Genomic DNA, 15,063 nt, shown 5'->3' with positions numbered 1-15,063 from the left:
GAAGACTGGAAGTCATGATGATTTTAAATGTCAAACAATTTTATAAATTTATGTTGATAACAATTCCTTCCTGTTGTTATTTTCTCTCAATTTGTCAACATGATTAAATGAACAGCTATATCAAAGTGTAATTTTTTAAACCAAATGTCGATCTTAGTCATTATCAGATTTCTTAGTTTTGTGTACAATTAGGAGACTCAATGGCCAACGGTTTTAATTTATATACAGATTTACAATATCGTGGATTGGATTTTGTGGCATATCGTTTAAAAAGTTTGGATGATAAGTATTTGAAATTCTTTATACAGGTAAGATATGAGGAACAGTCTTGCCTTCAACGGTTTTAGAAAATTTAAACAAGACTGAACTCTCCATCACACCAAGATTTTGATTTGATTTTATTCATCTTCATCAATAAAGCTTGATGCATATCAATTCCAGACAGCCTTGCTAAATTTACCTGATTGTTCACTGCATGGTATTGATATTGATCCATCCACTCTCATCTGGAAAACCTTTCATTTCATATCTGACTCTCATCTAGACAACCTTTCATTTCATATCTGACTCTCATCAGGACAACCTTTCATTTCATATCTGACTCTCCTCAGGACAATCTTTCATTTCATATCTGACTCTCATCTAGGACAATCTTTCATTTCATATCTGACTCTCATCAGGACAATCTTTCATTTCATATCTGACTCTCATCTAGACAACCTTTCATTTCATATCTGACTCTCATCAGACAACCTTTCATATCATACCTGACTCTCATCTAGACAACCTTTCATTTCATATCTGACTCTCCTCAGGACAACCTTTCATTTCATATCTGACTCTCCTCAGGACAATCTTTCATTTCATATCTGACTCTCATCTAGACAACCTTTCATTTCATATCTGACTCTCATCAGGACAACCTTTCATATCATACCTGACTCTCATCTAGACAACCTTTCATTTCATATCTGACTCTCATCTAGACAACCTTCCATTTCATATCTGACTCTCATCTAGACAACCTTTCATTTCATATCTGACTCTCCTCAGGACACCTTTCATTTCATATCTGACTCTCATCTAGACAACCTTTCATTTCATATCTGACTCTCCTCAGGACAATCTTTCATTTCATATCTGACTCTCCTCAGGACAATCTTTCATATCATATCTGACTCTCCTCAGGACAACCTTTCATGCTTTTTGATAATTTTTTCACTAGGTCTGTTTTCTGACACCTGGTAAAAAAAAGCTTGATAAAGCATGATTGATTCAAGGTTCTGGCATGTCAATATGGTTTCCTATTGTAATAAAACCAATTATCGTGAAAAACCTTATACACAAATAAGTCATTGAATAATGAATTTAAATCTAAAAGACATTTATAATCTGTAATTCTTGAAATCAACCACACGCATTTAAATGGCCTCATCCAAAACTGTGACTGAAAATTTGAGATGATTGATATGCCAAGAGATCTAGAAAAACAAAAGTAAAGACCTATTTATCACTACTCTATCAGACTTTAGCATAATTAGACCAATTAGCAGGCAACAAATCACATCAAACATTATTTTCTAGTTGACTTCTGTCAAGAGGTTTTTATACACCCACATGAAATGTGGAGCGTATATTGGTGTCATCCATGGCCCTTTGGATTTTATGCAGTCATTAACCCAGTTTCCTAGTGTCAATGATACAAGTCTGACATTTACAGAGGAGCTTACATAAAAAGGGCTATGTTAGAATGGAACAAAAATCGAGGCCCAATTTGCTACAGACGGTGAGCGTTAAAGATCCCTCGACAGTTAAAATATATAAAAAACTGATACTGGTTGATACTGCTGTACTGACAAAATTTCCCTCATTGGACACTGGATGACATTGGCAGTTTCATAAGCTTAATTAGGTCCAGAAGGTCAAGACATAAAAGTCCACTCATTTCATTTATTATGGGCCTGTATCAAAGGCTGGATATGTACGTCCTTAAGCATTATCTTTAAATGGCCACAAGATAAAAGTCTTTGAAAGTTGACCATGAGATCACTTGAAAGAAAGATGTTTGTCTGATAGAGGACTTTTGTCACCTAGGCATGGAATTTCAACTTATAATTACTTTATGGCTTATAACTTATTCATGCTCACTATACTTCTTTGACTATAAACAGTCAATGTATATGACGTGGAAAATTTCATTTTTCACTCCTGAAGAAAAACACTATCTGATTTAGTGCGAAACATCTGCCTCTATTCCAGCCTCTATTCCAGCCTCAACTCAAATGGATATTTTGACAGTTGTCAGCTGGAGAAGAGTCAGAAGAAAAAGACCCTGTTAAAAGGGGATTTTCCACACCTCCAAAGATTCGCTTTCTCAAACATAATATTGAATTACCTTTAAGTTGATTGTAAATTAGTGTTGGGCATCACTGTAACTTTCGTTTTGTTAGTATCACGTGACTATGACCTTTGAACTGTTGGCTGCGCATGCAGTTTTAAATGGCTGATGCTAGATCAGTTTTGCCAAAAAAGACTTTGATGGAACTGCGGAGACATCAATTGTGTAGGGAGAAAAGATGGTATGACTGAATTACAAAAATATTCATCTTTCCATACATACCTGGGTTTTCAGATCTGAGGGGAGATGCGGAATGTCCCGATTTAACAGGGCCTATTTTTTCTGTCTCTACACGGGCTGACATCTGTCCAAATAGCTATCAGAGGATGGAATAGAGACACATGTTTCGGTCTACACATGTATTCTCTTAGCTTTTTATTCTGAACTATTCTTTGATAGGTGACATTCTAACTTACTATCTTCATCAGTCTTTCTGTTTTTGCAAAACTACATACCAGTAGGCAGACTTAGGATTGAGAAAGATGTTAATGTAACACTAGCTTGTGACCATCTATAGACAGAACAAGAACTTCAACAAGCATTTAGTCCTTGGCAAACTTGCCTTTCACCCTTTTGATTGGTTGTTCAAAAAGGTTTCTAAAGGCTTTTCATTTCTCTAATTTTTCATACGGACATCATTATTACATTTTCAATTCACACCAAATGATTTTTAGATTTAATGTTTTGAATGAAAATTGACAATGAAATATTAGTTTAAAAAAAAAAACAATTGAAAGTTCTCAACTTTTTATGTTTGACAGCATCAATTTGCATAATTCCAGTCATTTCAGTCAGATGTCTGTGGTTGTTGCAATTCCACTAAAACTAAGTGTTTCATGACATCACTTTCTCAAAAACTGCTAATGATATCTAAGGAACTTTGAAATATTAAAGTTACAAAATGCCAAGTTTCAGTGGATTACACATAAAAATTATAGAAAACTGAATCTGATACCAAGGGACAGATGCTGCATATTGAAAATAAGTAAGAAGTACAAGAATTGTACGAAAATCACATAGTTCCTTTAAAAATACTTCAAACTACAAATTTTACTCACTATTTCTATATTATGTCTTTTGTACGAGTCGCATTTTAACATTCAAATGCAGATAATTCTTTGAAGGCTAAAATTTCATCGCTAAAGCTGTGAACACTATTCTTGATTGGCTTATATTGCTAAAAAAGAGATTGGTCAAAAAAATGGTGCTTCTGTCCCTTAAAAGAAAGGTATACTACATCTTAGGATTACCTTAACTATAAGACAGAATCTCTCTATAATCCAATAAATCTATAAAACTAAGTAATGATTCATTAAACTAAGTAATTTTGAAACACGCTAAGAAACATGTTTAATTAATTATTTAGTTTAACGGATATATCGTGGTATATAGAGATTCTATTCTTTAGTCATGGCATCTGGAAAGTCCAACTGATGAATATATAATCATATTGACCAAGTCCATTCTAAGAGGTAGTATTCCTTTAATGAAGATTTAAGAAATGTTTCATTTAATCAAGTTTTAATATTTTGTTTTTTTGCAGGAATTAGCAACAGTCACCAAAGAATTAAATCAAGCTCGTGATCAGTTATTAGAAAGAGAAGAAGAGATATCAGAATTAAAGGCTGAACGAAATAATACTCGGGTAAGTGGAATATGTTTTTTTACATTAACAACTCGGCAGTTCAATTAAAATTAAGCTAGGCTAGTCTCTGTTTTTTGATGGAGTAATCCATAGTTTCTGTAGATTCAGAATTCTTTCTCATTGCATTGAAAAATCAGCTCGATGGCTTTATTTTGCATGACCTTTTCAAATGATACCAGATTAACCTGTTTTGTACTTGTATTTTGATGTGTGGAGTTATTTGAAGACAAGGAGAATGGAATTGGAAAATTCTGATGACAGATCGGTTAAATTGTGTAATCAGATATATTCCATGAATTATCATAACTCATAGGTTTGATATATGGGAAGACATTTTCAAGAATTTCAAAAAGAACATCTGATAGCACTTTTCATTATGAAATACTTACTGACTTATGATTAATATACTTCCTCATGTGAAAACTTCATTAGCTGCTACTAATGCCAGTACAGTGTGTTATTTGGATTTCGGGTTCTGTTTTGCGGTTCGGATCGATATTACTTGGCTTATTTATTAACACATTTCAATGGACCTAAAGAACTTGAATAGGATTGTTAGGTTTAGCTCAAATCTTGAAGGTTTTCATTAGGTGTTGCTCAAGTGATACATGAAGAAAAAATTCGAGATTTAATATGTCTGCCTAGAAACGCTTTGTTTATCATCACTACCAACAGAAACCAAATGAAAATGAGTTATTGATATTATATTGATACAAAGGTATTTTTATGGCCCACCATTTATTTCTTCATTTATAATTAATATACTTTTTATTACACTGATTGAAATGTTATAAAAACACTTTATGTGCTTGGAATGAAGTAAACCAATTTAGAAAACAAATCAGTGGATTTAATCAACTTTTTATGACAATGTAGGTATTAAATAGGACTAACTGGAGATATGACATTTTGTACTTTTTTACTGAAAAAGTATGGTTTACACTGAAATTAGAAATATTCTGTCATTAGATTGGAAGCATCAGATGAAGAATTATATTACTCACTCAAGAAGTACTTGATAATGAAAAGTGGCATCAGGTGTCTAGAAGAGTAAGCATACCCTGCCTGTATAAATTATGTGTTTGGAGGTTATATCAGCTTGTTATGATGAAATGGACAGTGTATAAAAATATATTTAAATCCAATAGATCTTGATTAATTAAAAAGAATTTGATTGACAGTAAGCAAGAAAAAAAAGTTGATTCTATTAATCATTAAACATTGGTGATTGAGTACAATGTGCATGGTTGATTTGGAACAATAGTCATACCATAGTATCACTGACCTAGGTACTAAATACTAAAATAGAAATAGGTCAGAATCAATATAAACAATAGCCTTATAGTATAATGTTGGTTTTAATTATAAATTGATTATAGTCGGTTAATTTCATTAAATCCTGAAAATAAGTCAAGTTCTATTACACTGGCTATATATTATATATCTCCTTACATTAGTCTATATTCACCTAGAGAGTCAATATTTGAGAGTATATATTCGCCAAGAGGCTCTATATTTGGCCAGGTAGTCTATATTCATGGTCTATATTTGTCCAGGTAGTCTATATTAGAGAGTCTATATTTGCACAGATAGTCTCTAGTCCAGAATCTCTATTGGTCAAGATAGTCTATATTCAAAGTCCATATTTGTCTAGGTAGTCTATATCAGAGAGTCTATATTTGGCCAGGTAGTATATACTCAGGTCTATATTTGTCCAGGAAGTCTATATTAGAGAGTATATATGTGCCCTGAAAGTCTATATTCGATACTCTATATTCTTCAAGAGAATTTTTATTTGAAATTATATATTTTCTCAAATAATCTATAATTGAGAGTCTCTATTTGCCCTGAGACTCTAGATATTTGAGTCTATATTCACCCAGAGTCTATATTCGTCATACAAACCGTAAGTTATGCAACAATTTAAAAATCCATTAGCAAGGTAATAACAGATATTCCATTTGACTTCATTACAATCAGTAAATACCAGCCAATATAGCCTAATCAATAAGTAATATCTATATACCAAGCTTGCTTTTTTAATGATTACTAGTTATAAGTGCCTTGATTTTTATTTGTCCCAACCCAAGTCATCTAGTGCAATCTCGAGAGACAATCATTAGAAAACAATTGACAAGTTCTTTTTAAGAATAACTGTAAAAACTGGTGATGTGAAGAGCTTTATATTGGAGATTTATTGTCTTAGTTCAAGTGCTATGAAGGAAATCCATCACATTGTCGCAAGCTAGAAATTAAAGTTTTAAATGCAAGTAACTTTTGCTTGCAACAATTGAATATGGAATATTTTCTAGATCTAAAGTGGCGAATCTTAAAGAGACAGATGCGCATTTTTTTTGACTAATCCTACCTTAGTCTCATGAACAGGATTGTTTTAGCTAAGCTAATCAGAATAGTGTTCATAGCTCACCTTCAAAACTCAACGTAAAAAGGCACATGCATTTCTCTAGATTGCTATGTATAGTTTTCAAAAATTTTGACCTACAAAAAATGAAGAATGTCCTTTTAAAATCTTGATTCAGACAGACCACAGTGATACCCCTAAGAATGTGGCTGCATTAAAGGAATACTACGTCTTAGAATGAACATAAAATTTAAGAATTTTAAACTTGGCCAATAAGAGCACATATTCGTCAGTAGATATTCCTGGTGTCATAAATAACATAACAAGATCCTTATATAATCCGATAAATCCAAAAAACTTAATAATTATGCAATTAACCATTGAAAAACGCTTAATATTATTTTTTTCAATGTTTTTCAATAATTAAGCTTACTTAGTGATATGAATTTTCCATTTTCGATTTTACAGGGATTCTGTTGTAACTTTATGACACCACGTCATATTACTGATGAATATATACTCATATTGACCATTCTTGATAACTTAAATTTTATGTTCATTCTATGACGTAGTGTCACTTTAAATTATATTCATTAACCAAGTTCATGTATTATTGTATTATGTTATATGACATATACAGTATCAATATTTACCATCAATATTCTGTTTTGTTTTCAATAATTATTCTTATACCAATCTTTGTTCAAACTCTATATCACTCTACAATTAAACAGTTGTCTTTAATTAAATCACCTTACTCTTATAACAATGGGGTGGAACCTATTAAGTCATATTCTTCTTTCACATGTCATCAAAAAGAAATAGATTTCAAATAGCTTCCTTGTCAATGTACTCTCTGATCATAGAGGTGTTAAAGGTGTTCTCCCAGAGAATGTCTGACAGAGAGAGCTGCTACTTTCAGTCGTGGAGCTTCTCTCTGGACTGAAATTTTCTGCTTCTCTAAGGCTTTGAGCTTTTAATTGATGGTCATCGAAGAATATTGCAATACTCACAAAGGACTGAAAGATATCATCAAAATTTGTTTACGTTTTTTCTGTTTTGAAAAGTCAATTAGATACTCTTTGACCACAGAGGTGTTAAATGTGTTCTGCCGGAGAATGTCTGACGGAGAGTGAGTCCTGCTACTTTCAGTAGCACTTGGAGCAATTTGACCCAGCAAAAGTTTTAGAAATTTAGATGGGAGATTCTCTGCTTCTTTAAGATTTTGAGCTTTTAATTGATGGTCTGTGACTGAAGTTTTTGAAAATTCTTTATTTAAGAAATGTTGCAACACTCACAAAGGAAATTTAGATAAATCTAATTCGAAAGAGAAAGATATCAAAATTTCTTTTCTTTTTGCGAAAAATCAAAATTAAAAGACACATCTCTTGTAGTGTAAGCTTACTACAATAAGTCAAGATTTTGGTAGCTATATATTCAAACAGGAAGTTAATAATGGAAAGGTAAAAAACAAAGGTCTTTCAGCCAGTAGGGAAACTATCAGTGTTAAGCCAATTTAAATTCTGATTTATTTCGGTCCAATTAAGAACCGTCATTTCAATCTCATTTCATTTTTTCTCTATGTTGTTTTTTTCAGTTATTACTGGAACATTTAGAGTGTTTAGTATCCCGGCACGAGAGATCATTAAGAATGACTGTTGTTAAACGTCAAGCAACATCTCCTGCTGGTGTCTCCAGTGAGGTGGAAGTATTAAAAGCATTAAAGTCATTATTTGAACATCATAAAGCCCTGGATGAGAAGGTAACGTAAATAATTTATATTTGTGTTAATATCATGGAGCTCAGTTTCATCTATCTATAACATTTTCAGAATGATAATACATTGTAGAAGAACTACATGTTAGATTTGAATTCTGAGAAGTGATAAGGATATGTCACAACAATACAGAATCCCTCTATAATCCAGTAAATCCATAAAACTAAGTAATAAATCATAAAACAAGTAATTTTGAAACACCTAAGCAGTGTGTTTCAACAATTATTTAGTTTTAATATATATATAATCCTTTAGCGACATTTAGGGGTAGAGATCTCATTAAATAACGGAACACAATTTTATGGTATACTACTCCTTAGTTTTATTACACACTACGTTTCAACAATCTACATTGCCATCTTCACCTGATTGTTGAAACGTCGTGTGTAATAAGACTAAGGAGTAGTATACCATAAAATTGTGTTCCGTTATTTAATATATATATCGTGTTATATAGAGATTCTATTCTTTAGTCATGTCATCTGGAAAGTCCAACTGATAAATATATATACACTTGTTGGTCAAGTTTGAGACTTAAAATTTTATGTCCATTCTAAGAGGTAGTAACTTTAACATGCAGTTAAATACATAACAATAATATCTAAACTGATATTGATCATTCTTTTCTAATGATTAAAAACCAAACAACAAAGATATCAAACGGTATAAAAAATTTGTTGTAGGTGTATTCCTTTGATAATGGTCTAGGTTTCTATAAAATCTTCTATAGTCTTAAATAGAACTAAATCTCTTTGATTGAGATAGACACAAATGACTTCCGTTGAGATCAATTTAGATTTAGAGATATACAGGGGGCATCTTTCAATCTTTATTTAGATTTTACATGCTTAATTGATTTTGACAAGATGTAAGCTAGTTGTCATGGACATGTCAGGTACAATGTGACTCAATGTCTCGCTCAGTGTTAGATATTAGTGTGACTCAGTGTCAAGCGTAATATGATTCAAAGTCATGCGAAGTTCAAATCAGTGTGACCTTTGCCTGGTACAATGTGACTAATGTCAGGTACAATGTGACTAATGTCAGGTACAATGTGATTCAGTTTCAGGTACAATGTGACTGGTGTCTGGCACAATGTGACCAGTGTCAGGCACAATGTGACCAGTGTCATGCACAATGTGACCAGTGTCAGGCACAATGTGACAAGTGTCCAGTACAATGTGACTGTCAGGTGCAATGTGACTTGGTGTCAGGTACAATGTGACTGGTGTCGGGTACAATATGACTTGGTGTTAAGTACAATGTGACTTATGTAATTATGTTTGGCCAAATTGAATCCACTTTGTTGCTTCAACGTATCGTTACTTTTGAGAGATATGGCGCTTAGATTTCAATCAAGTTGCATATATGCAAATCTTTTGGCTTGTGATGTCTCTTTCATGTACTAAACTTGATTCTAATTTTGGTATGTTACACTGTGAAATAGAAACCACTCTGATGCAAATTTACATTATCGTGCTGGTTTAATTTACCTAGAGCATTTATGTATCAGTTGGATCTAGTGGAAATGACATCAAACTCTAATAATTGACCTGCAACTGTTCATAAAAGAATGCTAATGGACTTGTTGGCATTTGATTTTAACAATGAGCCAGCAGTTACATAAAACCTGATAATGTTATTACTGGCAATAGAAAATGATTGTTTCTTGAACGTGCAATAGAATTCATTAATTAGTGACTTCAATACCAATCAATACCATTAAAGTAATTAATAGTCATCCCTGTTGGTTTCAGCTGAATATTTGACCGATGTAATAATATCTAGACTTTCGTAACGGGACCTTTTTGTTCTCTAGTATTATCCATCATTTCGTAAGTCCCTTTTGAATTCCTTTGAATTTTCCTAATATGACTTGTAGTAGGCACTCATGATACACTCATGGTTACTGTAGAAATACAGATCTAGGAGCTTAACTTATTGGTTAAAGGGGAACAGTCAGCATTTTCGGGGATGGATTTGGGTCTTTATTGTGCTTTAATTTTTTCAAGAAGTACTAAAATGCACGAAAATCGCATAATCCCTTCAAATATACCTCAAACTAGAAATTTCACTGTCTATGTGTTTTCTATATATGGCATAGTCTCACTAAAATTTGAGTCGAATTTTTAACTTTCAAACGTGAATAATTATGGATACACATGGATTTGAAGGCTCAAATTTTGACGATGAGCTGTGAACACTATGTATTTTCCAAGGTGTGTCCCTACTATCTTTCCATAACCTCATAAAGGTTCATAACAGACTTAAAACTCCATTTCATTTCAATTCCTTTGAGCCCATTTATCTGGCTTATCTTTATTTTTTGGACTTTGGCAAACAGAAATGGTTGCTGCTTTGTTAGGGTCGTTGTTGTATTTTACAGATTGGTCTTACCTTCAGAAATTCCTACAGATCCATACAAGGTGTAAGCTTATATAATTTAACATAAGCTTAAGAGGTTAATAACAGACTTTAAACTCCATTTCATTTCATTCATTTCATTTGAGCCCATTTAGCTGGCTTGTTTTTTTTTTTTTTGGACTTTGGAGAACAGAAATGGTTGCTGCTTTGTTAGGGTCATTGTTGTATTTTACAGATTGTTCTACCTATCTTGAATTGTCTAAGATCCATCAATAATTACCTTAGATTTGTCAGATTGAATACTTGAGATAGTAGAAATATAATACTTATAATATTTACTATCAACACATTCAACAAGTCCTTGACATTTCTTTATCAAATGTTAATGTGCTATTATAGTCCCATCTTCTTCCTTTTCAACTATAATGAACATGATTCTTCATGGCGTGTTTTGAAGGTTAGGATAATGCCTAACGTTTTTTTGTGCTGATCAGACAATTTTTCTCTGATTTTTAGCTTTTGACATAGAACAAGGGCTGGAATAGTCTTAAAAACCATCTCCAAGCAAGTTTGGATGAATTTCATTCTTGGTTTAATTTGTCTGTGTTTGTTTCACGGCTGGTATGATTCATGTTGATCATTATCAGAAAGTTCCAGGTCTGTAGCTACAAGGGGACAAGGGGGGGGGGGACATCCGGCAAAACCAAATATGGATGGGCCCCCCCCCCCGGAAAAATTTTTACAAAAGAAACAATTCCATTACTAAACATCATACAGCACTATTTTACTTGCCCTATCAAACAATCAAGTCTCTCAAATGCTCAACAATATTTTTAGTTTGATGCTCAACAATATTTTTGGTTTGATGCTCAACAATATATTTGGTTTGATGCTCAACAATATTTTTAGTTTGATGCTCAACAATATTTTTGGTTTGATGCTCAACAATATTTTTAGTTTGATGCTCAACAATATTTTTGGTTTGATGCTCAACAATATATTTGGTTTGATGCTCAACAATATTTTTAGTTTGATGCTCAACAATATTTTTGGTTTGATGCTCAACAATATTTTTGGTATGTATCCAGAAGATCAGAGTTGGAATTGTCAGGATTTCAACTGCTGCTTATTCTAAAGATTGCATGTATCTTTTCACTCTAAAGATTGCTTTAAATTGAAGAGAGATTCAAATCTTTTGTTTTGTTTACAAGCATCAGACACACTGATAGTGATAGCTTTATCCTGGCTCCATTCTGCAAAATTATTAGACTGATGTCTGTGATTGCAGAAAAAAACAAATTATGACCTCACTTTAATCACAAACAATAAAGAAATGATGATGTCATGATTTGGTAGTCGGAAATTAAAGCTTTGAAAATCTTGAAGTTTGTTTTCTCAAGAGTTTTGTGCACTTGGAGTTTTAGTCATACCCAGTATGCAATAATTATACATTGTCCATACATACTATTACCAAGTGCTTGAAACTTGTACAAGTTGGATGTGATAATGGCAAATGGAAATTAGGAAAACAAAGTATTCAACAGGTTTGGCAATCAATATGTTAAAGGGATACGTGCACCGTTAGTACCTTAGTTTGTGTACCTTAGTCTCATAACGGTAATTTTTTGCTAGGCCAAGAGTAATTGTGCTCACAGCTCACTGTCGAATAATGTTCACAGCTCACTGTCGAAATTTGAGTCTTCAAATCCATGTGTGTCCAGAATTATTCGCATTTGAAAGTTAAAAGACGAGTGGTCTTTTCATGAGACACTGCCTAATATAGAAAAGAAATTCCTAGTTTGATATATTTTTGAAGGAATTATGCGATTTTTCTACATTTCCAGTACTTCTGAAGACTTTTTACATATATTCAAGATATATTTAAATCAACCCCACTAAAATGGCACATCTGCCCCTTTAACATAAATTGAAATAGGTACTAATGTGTCTCTAACAGTTCAAATGTTTCCTTTTCTTATTTGAAAGTCTATATTTTTTCACATTAAATATTACATTAGCAGGAGAATCATTGATTTTATGAAAGTCTTTTTAGAACAAAGAAAACACCCTTTCTTCTTGATCTGTGTGTTTGCCTCCCACACCTTCTTCCTTTTTTTTACAATAAAATCATTAAAAATTCAGCATGGTACAGTTGTCTTTTAACTTGACTAATTGCCAGTCATTAGGACTTGAAACACAAATACAGTCAAACTTGTATAAAGCAAGTGGTCAAGATATAATTGATCCAAGAGAATGCAGAATACTGACCAATCTTATTAAAATCAACCGCCATGTTTTATTCCTCAACAACAAAGCGACAAATCGTGTGTCATAAATGAAATTTAATAATTAATGACGTGTATCTGACAAATGGAATTGAGGTGTGCATGGGATACTTGCAATGCAGACGTAAGATATTCAGAAAGATGGAATGAAGGTCATTCTGTGTGGTTGTTTGTGGTGATTAACAACTGTATCCATGTGCAGAGTAAGCTGCTGGTGGAGTTGGGAATTAGAAATGGCGACCAACTGAAGGTGGTTAGTGAAGGACCAGGACAAGTCCTGCAAACATTTTATTTTTCTCTAAGGAGGTCTCTTCCACTCTCGGATTCAAGCGACAGCGCAGTTGATGATTAAAAAATGCCCCTTTTGCAATACAGTACTTCCTATGATTAGCCAAAATGAAAATTTATAATGATGATCAGCAGATGATATAGAAATGTACATTGAAAGAGTTACTTTTGGAATTGCTGCCAATTTTTTAAGAAATGTGAATCAAAATGTAACTTTTCAACTAAAAGTTGATCTGATAAATTGCTAATCCAATTTTCCAATAACTTGAACCCTGATCTCTTCGACAAACTTGCACAATTTCTTGAGCGACCAATTTTATAAAATGATTTATGTCCAGAATGTCATTAATATTCATGATGAAACTTGATTTTCAAAGCAACCAATCAACATGCATCTACACACAGTTTGTTTTGTATTTATAAACACACACAGATGAATATTACATCAGTATGGGCAACCCCTCTCAAAAGAAATATCTTTAAGGTCATTTTGATTGGTTAAACTTCACTACCTCATATGAAGCTGATACCAATGAACCCATGTATTGGCACAAAACAGATCTATGTATTTGGCAACAAATACCAATCTGACCATAAGTGATTCTGGTAAAGAATGATTTGGTGCAGTCTAATTAAACTTGGACCAAACTTTTGTTCTGTTGCTTATTAAATTTTTTTTTTGTTAATATTATCACTTCAGTGAGAGTCTAATCACAGCCCTCCAATTAACCTTTTGACCTAACCTGTTATACACTGTGTCACAAAATGTCAGTGCTGGAGATGGTAAAAATTTGGATGGTTAAAGCAGACGTCATCGAGTTTGGTCAAAAGGTTAATGTGACAAATGTTCAAGAAGACTGTCGTTAGATCCTAACTGAAGTGGCAATATTTAAGTTAAAAGCTATTTTAAAAAAAAACAGAACAAAAGTTTGGTCTAATTTTGATTAGACTGTGATTTGGTGGTACATCAATTTAGAGTGCCTAAATTGCGTGTCATCAATAATTTTGCTGTAAAGATCTCAAGTAGGATATAAATATAGTGGGAAAAGCCTTTAAAAAAGCAGGATCTAAATGAAGAAAGAAATTACTTCTTTCTTTACTTGATTAATTATTTATCTCTGTACCTTGGTTTCTTGCCAACAATCGTTATTTTACATTGACTAATGACTTTCAGTAATATGCTATCAACTATAGTTTGTCTTTATTTAATGATGAATATGATAAAGCAATGCTTGAACTTAAACTAACCGAAAAAAAATATATATATTAATCACGAAGGCCCTTTGTGATACGTACAAGCATGTTTTGCGATTAGTGATGTCATCAAACACGTAGTTCTAGTCGAATTGCAAGAACCACAGATGTCTGATTGAAAATTTAAAAGCGCAATTTGATGCTTTCAGTGTCCCTGATAAACATACAAAATTTAGAAAACCTCTTTATAATCATCAAAAAATGCTTAAATCCCCTTTGAAAATGATGAAATTCACCCTTGACAAATTTTCAAAATTGCAAAAAATTCAAACATGAGGACCACTGTTTTTTTATCCTATTTAAACAGGGATAGATTCTTATTTGAATTGTTAATTAATGAGCAATTAGTGTGCCAATCATTCCTAAGTCCCAGAAATGCAAATATTTTAGCTAAGCCAATCAGTAGTAAGGTTCAAAGCTCTCCATCAAAATTTGAGCCTTCAAATCCGTGTATGTCCAGAATTATACACGTTTGAATGTTAAAAAAGTTAGTGTTGAAAAGGTTAATCAGTTAACCGATTTCAGGTAGTATTTCAGGGGTAACCGGGTTTGATTTGAAAATCGGTTAACCGTCAATTTTATAAGAAGTAAAAACTATTAGTTTTATACCAGTTGTGGAACCAGTACACTGATTCGCGGCGACTTCAATGAGATACACTCATTACACTGAAACCTTTGATCTGTTAGAGA

At 32.7% G+C, this 15,063-nt stretch overlaps 1 protein-coding gene across 1 annotated transcript; it reads left to right on the top strand.

Moving 5' to 3' along the window:
* Positions 1-200: 200 nt before the first annotated feature.
* On the top strand, positions 201-11,091 carry LOTGIDRAFT_169516 (hypothetical protein; the record flags this gene model as incomplete). The annotated part of the gene is made up of 5 exons (XM_009067799.1): positions 201-308; positions 3,942-4,043; positions 8,003-8,167; positions 9,252-9,396; positions 11,063-11,091. The coding sequence occupies 5 exons, from the start codon at positions 201-203 to the stop codon at positions 11,089-11,091; spliced, it is 549 nt and encodes a 182-aa protein (XP_009066047.1).
* Between the last annotated feature and the right edge of the window lie 3,972 nt (positions 11,092-15,063).

Source organism: Lottia gigantea, assembly GCF_000327385.1.
Source record: "Lottia gigantea unplaced genomic scaffold LOTGIsca_86, whole genome shotgun sequence".
Lineage (NCBI taxonomy): Eukaryota > Metazoa > Mollusca > Gastropoda > Lottiidae > Lottia > Lottia gigantea.
This window is presented reverse-complemented; position numbering and strand designations above follow the sequence as displayed.